The sequence below is a fragment of the Tigriopus californicus genome, chromosome 2 (genome assembly GCF_007210705.1).
Source record: "Tigriopus californicus strain San Diego chromosome 2, Tcal_SD_v2.1, whole genome shotgun sequence".
NCBI classification, from domain to species: domain Eukaryota; kingdom Metazoa; phylum Arthropoda; class Copepoda; order Harpacticoida; family Harpacticidae; genus Tigriopus; species Tigriopus californicus.
This window is the reverse complement of record NC_081441.1, coordinates 8,829,272-8,837,940: the sequence shown is the minus strand read 5'-3', so window position 1 is coordinate 8,837,940 and position 8,669 is coordinate 8,829,272. Positions and strand designations below refer to the sequence as shown.

At 38.0% G+C, this 8,669-nt stretch overlaps 1 protein-coding gene across 2 annotated transcripts; it reads right to left on the bottom strand.

Moving 5' to 3' along the window:
- Positions 1-329: 329 nt before the first annotated feature.
- On the bottom strand, positions 330-8,596 carry LOC131893536 (uncharacterized). 2 transcript variants are annotated; one of them, XM_059243592.1, is made up of 3 exons: positions 8,512-8,596; positions 2,797-3,228; positions 330-1,064 (listed from the first exon to the last, which is right to left on the bottom strand). In XM_059243592.1, the coding sequence occupies exons 2-3, from the start codon at positions 3,219-3,221 to the stop codon at positions 839-841; spliced, it is 651 nt and encodes a 216-aa protein (XP_059099575.1). In that variant the 5' UTR covers positions 3,222-3,228; positions 8,512-8,596; the 3' UTR covers positions 330-838. The 2 variants fall into 2 exon arrangements, with proteins under 2 accessions (XP_059099575.1, XP_059099574.1); XM_059243591.1 differs by lacking the exon at positions 8,512-8,596 and adding an exon at positions 8,238-8,501.
- Positions 8,597-8,669: the final 73 nt, after the last annotated feature.

Below are 8,669 nucleotides of genomic sequence, written 5' to 3'. Positions count from 1 at the left end.
ATATGGGTAACGCCTTACTTTTTTGCGATAACAGTTCAAGCTCTAGTGATAACCATAAATTGGCACCAGAAGGCCTGAGCAGGATCCAATAATTTCAGAGCAACTCGTCAGATATTGATGACATTTAAAGCACAATATACTCATAAAGGATATGTCTATCAACGTGTCAAATCTAAATATTTCGATCAACATCTAATCATTTGAATGGAAAAAAAGTACTGACTTACATTGGAAAATCTGTTCGCACTAAGCCTATTCAACCTTTCTTCATTTACGGTTCGTTTTCAAGCACCACAATGGTAACGGTCAGGTTCAAGGTAAGAAATAGATTACTGTGCCATGCGAGTATATTTCGTACACATATGGTCAACATGTCTTGGTCGGGTATATCATTAGTTGACAATGCAGGTGACTTGAGGAAATATCCAGCGCACGGTTATCAAACATGCTTCACTTAGATAACATTCATTACATGGATGACGGCGAAGGCCATAAAAAGGAACCAACACTCAACTTACAAAAGGTCTCTTCCGATTATATGAGTCTGAAACTGAAAAGACATCGCATGATGTAGATGTACATAGAATACTGGTCAGAATGAATGGAGGTGGGGCATGGGTGAGTAGAAAGAAAAAGCCAAGTTGATCTTGAGTATGATCCTGAAAGATGATCAGATCAAGGCTATACAAGTAAGAGTGGTGATGATGATACACGGTATCAATATGAAGACATAAGTCACATAGCTTAAAAGCTGTGACAATCTTTAAAAAACATTTTCCTTGAGTGAGTCGAGCGCGATGACGGCTGGCCAGCATGAGTGATCATTTCGCGGGTTAATCTACAGTTCTTCAGTCTGCTCTTGTTTCTTGGTATTTCGATTTTGGTCCCGAGTTTCCTCTTCAATAAGCGCATTGGCCGTCTCATCTTTGGAGGTTCGCGTCCGGAAACGATCCTTTTTGTGGTGCTGCCCTCTGGTGGTTAGGCCTTCAATTTTGAGTTCCTCGAAAATCTTGTTTCGCATGTGATTGATCATGATAGCGTTCTCATAATCCTTCTTGATTTGTCTGAAATATTATAAGAGAGGTTGAGTGATTCAAAAGTTACTGGGAACTCAATTCAAATTTTCAAGCTAAGTTTCTCTTAGGTCTCAACAAAACATTTTTTTGTTGGAAGAAGTTGGCAATCAATTGGCAAAAGTAAGTACAACTAAATCATTTAGTTGTACGTGGTAAAACCTAGTCTAAAATTCCTACATGTTACTTTTAGATGCGTAACCTGTTGGGCAAACAAAGACTGATCTTATTACTTTATGTTTTGGAAGAATCTAACGAAAAACGACAATTAGATTTGCAATTAACATTACTCTTCATACATATCACCTTGAACGCCAAGACAAATTTGATGATCGTTCTGGTTTCAAAAAAACATTAGCAAACTTGTGACGCAATTGTAATTGAAATTAAAATTACGTGATTGCAATAAATTTTCCAAGTAATTAATAATTTTTGTGGTCAAAGAAATTTTATTTGGAGTCAGAACTATTTAACCGATGGAATTTACTTTTTTAAATGTTACAAAACGATCATTTCTTTATTCTTATTTTGGGCAAATTGCGATGGATCTATAACACAGATCCAGATTTTGTGCACTTGCAACATTTTCACATTTGAAAATGTTTTGGTGATGTTATAGCGGCCATGTTATGGAAAAGAAATTCTCGCTTTATTTGCCCAACAAATGAACATGAAATTCAAATAAATTTCAATTAAAATTTGAAGGGAATTTTTATTATGATTTTCTTTGAGAAGTGAAAGCGTTTCGATCATCAGTCTTCATTGCTTGAAAATAATGTCAAATTCGTCGATCAATTAGAGCACCCTGCATCTTTATCCAATATAGAATTGCTTTGGAATTGTGCTAAAACAATTATCATGTCACAATAAAACTTATGGACACTGGTCTAATCCTAAGTTACAGGTGGTTCAATTTACCATGTTATTACTCATACATTATAAGAGATATTCTTTCATGATTTTGAGACCATTAAGTGGCAATGACTTTAGAATGGCTTAGACTCGGCCTAAAAGTGATCAAAATGTCCCGTGTTTCGTGAAGAGGTAAAATCAGCCAAGGTAATACTTTGAAAGGGTGTAAAGATCTTTTTTTTGTTTCCCTTCTCTTTTGCTGTTATTTTTTAAGGTCATTCTCAGTAGCTGGTATGGGTTCCTATGACATTTAGATCAGAACATTTTGCTCAGGCAATGTTTGATTGATGTGCTCATTTTTTTCATAACATAATCATAACTCTATTGAATTTTAAATAGGTTGAAACTTGAGCTCAAGCAGTATACAACAATCATGTGAAGCAAGAGTATCGTCTTCAGTTATGTTTGCAAAGCACATCTTTTGGTATAAAATGTGTCATATCAAAGTCTATACACTTAAAAAAAAGTTAAGGACAATTAAAATATTTGGTTTCCTAACGAGTTGATATCATCAAATATTGACATGACCCGTCGACAAACCTGAAAAAAGGTTGAAAAAAAAACTCCAAAAGTCTTTCAAAATCATACTCTAACACTTCACAATTCACCTCCCATGTCACATAGTAAATGGAACACTAGAGTGCGCGTGTTGCAACCACAAGGTGATTTTGGTCACATTAAGGGTATTAATATCCATATTACATCATGAGAATGCACCAGTGTCCGGTTTTCTACGGACTTTAAAGAAAAAAAAAGTTCCTTGTTCCAAGTCTTATCATCTAGATGTGATGATCGGCAAAGGCTTGCTTACCTCTGCCTGGAGGGTAAACAGCAACTACAGAGTGTGGGTTTCACGTCATAAGTGGACTCCACCACAATCAGTACATAATCCATTCGTCCCTTGATATCCACAGCGGCCAAATAGCCAAATCGATCCTCTCTGGGAAGAACTTCCTCCATGGTTCGTTCGGATTCTCCCATTGCCAGAACGGTGGCTTTGTTGGCACTGGTGATGAGTTCATCCCGGATGAACTCGTTGAGCTTGTCAATAAAATGACTCTTGGACACCTCCTCTTCGCGAAATTTGTACGACTTGGTCTTGATATTCCGGATTTGGCTGTTCTGGAGGCGCTTCTCCACGGCATCGATGTCCTTTTCGGAATGTTTCACGGCCAAAAACAGCTGCCGAATCTCATCGATCCCGGGTGAACTTTGCTTCCTCCCATTGGTCGCCATTTTTCAACTGAAACAGAGAGAAAAACACCCTTTCAGCAATCTCAAAATCTCCTCGGAAATCTCCGTTTTAGCAACACAATGGTGGGATCTCACAATACACACGAAAGAGAAAACACCTCGATGTAAATCTTTTGTGCTTTACGGCCCCTCCATTTCATGAAGTGTACACACTCAACTCTAGTTGTGCAAATAGGAAACTAACGTTCACTTTGTCATAAAGCCGTCAAATACGGTAATTAGGGCGAGTTCAGCCAAAACATGGTGAACGATGTCAAAAAAATATACTGGAGATGGATTCGACGACATGAGTAGGCGAAAAAGGGGTTATTGATTTTTTTTCCCTCTCCTCTCAAGGAACTCTTAATTAAACGAAGTGGCTTTATACTTTTGCAAAAATGTTTGAGGATTTGAATTATGTTGCATATGTGACCAATAAGCAAAACATTAACAGGTAATAGCTCACTATGTTCATCCTCATCTAATGTTTCATGATTGGACAATAGGTCCTTTTTATATTCTCGCACAGGGTGATCAATCCTAAAATGCTGCCTATTTATTGCATAACATGCATGTTTTCTTTCCCATTCAACATACTAAAACAGTAAAAACATGGAATGAAAAAATGGGCAAAGATACTATCATTTTCGGAGAAATATCCGATTTTTCGACTAGACATGGCGAATATTGAATATCAACTCTTCAATATTACAACACTCCCAATGAGAGTCTGACCTGACCTTGCATGATTGTTAAAAGCATGGACAAAGAAAAAGGTGGGCTCAAAATTTGAGCTCCATTATAATCAACTGGCTCCTTAATGGGTCTCACATCATTTTATACTCAAAAGAAACACTTAAGGCTTACCAAAGAACTCGCTTCTCAATCAGGAAGTGGATCATTCTTTTAATGCACAGGAAGCACCGCGTTTGTTCTCTTTTTGTGCATTTTACTTCCTCTTTTTGTATGGCGTTTAAAAGCAACACTCAGAGATTTAAGGCCAGAGGCGTCCCTCGATAAACGCTCATAAATCTCATTACTTGACTGACATTGCTAAAGATCACATCATGTCAGCGAATGAGCAACTAAATTTTCAATGTTTGTGCGTATTTTGACATATTTGACAACATTCTAGCAATTTTAATTGATGGAGGATGGGAAAAACGCGTATCCATTTTACTTACTTCAGTTGGACCTAAAAAAAGGGCAGTATTTCAAAATTTCCACAGCCTCAGCAGTAACTAATCTTAATTCCTAGTACAAGTTTTATTGAGCTAGCATTTTTAAGCAGGTGAAAAGGATCACGAAAACCTTCATATTGCTAGCACCATCAAAGGACGTACGTCTGAGTTCCAGCCCAACAGGTGATAGAAACCTAGTTACAAATCATAGACAGGATCCACTCCAATGGCACAATTTTTAGCGCTGGGAACAATCTGTTCTCATTAAAAAAGATCGTGTAATCTACCTGCAATGAGGCCATGATGTGAGTCTTTAGTGTTGTAGACAATTGACTGGTTAATCGCAGTTTTGTATTCTTCTTCTTCAGAGGAATAACATTTTTCTCTTTTTAGTTCGCATAATATCCGATATTGAGTTGTAGGTTACCAATAGATCGTATTGTCATTGTAATGTTTTTTAATGCTTTGAATCTGTAATCTTCATATTTGAAGCAGTTTCTGAATATCGAGGTTATCTCTTATGAGGAAATAAGAAGTGATGCTCATCATTAGACTCCGAAGGAAACTACGTTATTGTATTTTGTTTCAAATCTCAGTCACGCTCTTGACATTTGCACCAAAAAGTCATTAACTTTGACCTCAATTCTCTAGATACAAAAATACGTTGGTACGGTTTCGCACTCTAATTGTGGACAAAATGCACCCCCACATGCATTATACATTCTAAGGTGACTTTGAGACAGATTTACTCGAACTACTGTAATCATATCGTGGTGCAAAACATCTTCCCCAGTTCCATTTTCCACAAGGAATTAGTGCAAATGTTATTCTTACCGAGATAGGGGGTCACATCAAGTGACACCGAAAACTTCATTGAACTGAAAAATGAGCTTGAAGTGTTTATGAGTGACGATTTCCTTCAAAAGACCTGGTTCCGTGGTGAGAAGAGGCCAAAGGTCGTGGTTGCAGACTTTATCACGTCCAAATGAGCCTTGTCTCTGTTATCTTTCTTTAAGCTGAAGCCATGTATTGGTGTCACCAATGGCGACCAAGTACAAAGTGGGATTATGGCTCGGTTGAGTCAATATTCATTGAATGTGCTTACACAAGGTGTCTCCTGGTGAATGTCTGTCACTAAAGCGTTAGTATTGGATGTCAAAATCCGTCTAATTGGATCGTTTCCAGCAACAAGATGCGAGGCCAGGAGAAAACGACCGAGGCCCTCCCTCCAGCCTCGTTCCAAGGTAAACAATTTGCATTCCTCGTTGTGGCAATATTGGACGAGTAATCCAAGTCCAAACGCAAGAACCAATCACAGGTTCAGTTTCAAACTATGGTAATAGCTCTTCTCTTGAGCGCACCAGAAACAGTTGGATTGAATTATAGGTACCTGTACATGTTCGGGAAATGGCAAATATTGGGCACCTTTTCGGGAGGAAAAAAAACTTTATTATCATGGCTACGATATCATTGTTTGAGCAAGTTGAACTTCGGTAAGATAGAATTTGGAACATCTTAAATGTTTCGGCGAAAATGACGAGTCAATAAAGGAATTTTGAATGCATGCGTTGGTCAGGTTCGTAACTTGGCTGTACGTGTTCAAATCAATGGAATGAGTCAACTGGAAAAGACAGGCGGAAGTAAAGTGGGATGGAATTCGTCAGAAATAGAGGTGTCACTCCATCCTGTTCAAACACAAGCTAGAGTTTCCAAGAAATGCATAGCTTAATATAGCGTTATGATTTCCTCTTTTTGGGGCCGTACTTGGCTCACTATTTGTACTAAGGCTTAGTAACCAGTGAAGTTAATAAGGAAGTGGGCCGAAATTGGGGCTCAAAGCGATTGGTAGAACCCAGGAAGCCACAGATTAGGATCAGATATCCAAAAAATTGAGGTACATGAAAATCCGGATTGTGTCAAAATAAGATGGAAAAGATGCTATTATATAAATGAGACACTTGCTCTTCTGTTGTTTAGAAATATCTTCTTTAATGTTTGAAAATAATCACATTTGAGGATGTCATATTTTTATCTCAACCTTTTCGCTACTTTTTGGTACCTGTTCATCTTTTAGTCAGACTTTCCTCTTGGGATGTGTGTTACAAATCCAAATCCTTATTCATTGAAGAACTTTAAAAATATGGCTTATTAGTCAAAATTCATTTTTTTCAATCTCAGAATTTCGATAAAGATATTAAAAGCTTTGTTCCAAATATGTTCCGCATTTCCTCAATTTTATATATATGAAACCTGATTTTCGAATATTATTATTCTTTATTGGGACAGATTTGGCATTGGGCTATTGGTAGATTCACAGGTTTACATGGTCACGATTGTTCCCTACCACGATACCTTCTCAATTGAAGTTTTGGGCTAGAATAAGCCGACTGACATATCATTCAAGGTCAGATCTTGTAATGGCATATATATATTTTTACCATCTCTTTGATTCATACATCCGAGGGGATTTTTGTGACTCGATTCCAATTGTGAACGAGTTGCTGTCCCAAATTGCATCTAAAGTTAGGAACGGTTTGGAGGAGTTTAACGGTTTTTTTGAGTGAGGCAAGGTAGACAAAACTACACAAATTCTTTGGCTTGTGTATCATCACAGGTAAAAATAGCTTATGATTACCGTTTTGAATTATCGCATAGATATATGTTAAAAGAAGTGTGCAAAATTCAAGATGATCAGGGCTTTCGTTTTTGTGGAACAAGGAAAACTACTATGTTTTGTACTATGGAGAGTTAAACGAAAAATTGTCCATTTGAGCTATAACACTATTCTCCGAGCTGGACAACGGCAGTAGAAATATTGAAATTGTGATTTGATCGCCATAAAATTTAGCACCTAAGCTCTCAATCACTACTAATAGTTGGTTTAAAATTGGCTCACTAGGATGATTCCTCATTGGCTGGAGTCAATCATACTAATGCATCAAGATTGTCGCAATGGTTCAAGCTACCCTAATTCTTACAGTCAATGAAATAATGTCCAGGATCAGGCAAAGACAGATGCCCAACAAAAACCGCTGAGCAACCCGTTAGTACGCGGGATAGAACTCACCGCGACTTAAACCATAAAATCACATTTTTTGTTACCTTTGTTCCGCATTTTTCTCATGGCAGATTTTCAAAAATGCGATTGAGTTGCGTTGCACAGTAAGGACGACCAAGTTTTGTAAATACTTGAGGAAAACTATGAATGGCAAGCTTATCTTCAATGATAATATTTATGAATGCAAATACCTGATAAATAAAGACCCAAAATTTATGGGAGGGTGGGTCGTATCATGCTGAGATGAATACTTAATCCAAGGATTCCGTTATCACGTCCTCTGTCGTGAAAACCCAAAATGGTGTGTTCTTACTCCGACATAATAATCGTTTCGAAGTTGCTAGACCGTTGCATTATTGATCATTAATCCATTAGCTATTCTACATTGTCTGACATGACCGATGGAACTGAACCTTCGAGCTCAAATCCTCTTTCTAGAGAAGATTGTACTTCTCAGAAGAACTCAAAAGGCCAAAGATCTTGTTCTCATCCACGGCAACCTTGTCTACAATTTTGGCTCCAATTATTGCTTCAAAAACGAAGCCTTAAATGATCTTCACACCGAACAAAAGTACGCTTTCCATGTCATTCGAGGGTCTTTTCAATGAACAACACTACCAAGAAACACTTAGCCTGACCTGATAATGAGCTTAAACGAGCTTCATCAGGGTCCAAGTTATTGTACAATGTTGGGCCAAGGCCAAGTTCCATTGCATTCTTAGAATACTTCAATGGACAAAAAATCAGACATAGACACATCCCGACAACTCAGTATCTTACCTTGGCGTTGAATGAACTTCGTCAATCTAAATAAACCTTTGGGTGAAGAGTAACAAACGCGACAGACACACTCGTAACTTGTGGTCAAACATCCCCTAAGAGATATCGATAAGCCCTAACGTGATCCCACGGATCAAGGTCTCATACACTCACTTCTGAAGTACCAAGAGAACAAAATAACGAAACCTAACGATTGTGATTAAATGTTGGGTTGGTACTCAAAATGCACTCCAACACTACCAAGGCATGGAATGAAACTACAGAATTACCAAACCTGGCAGGAAATCATTCAAGGAAGGAAGGGCAGGCCTATCGACCGCTTCACTCTTTCTCTCTCTTTCCTCGTCAAGTTCCTCTTTCGCTCTTCCCATTATCTCTAGCACAGAGTTGCTGGATGTGAAATGAGTTTGTAGGCCAGAAAAAGCGTGCTTG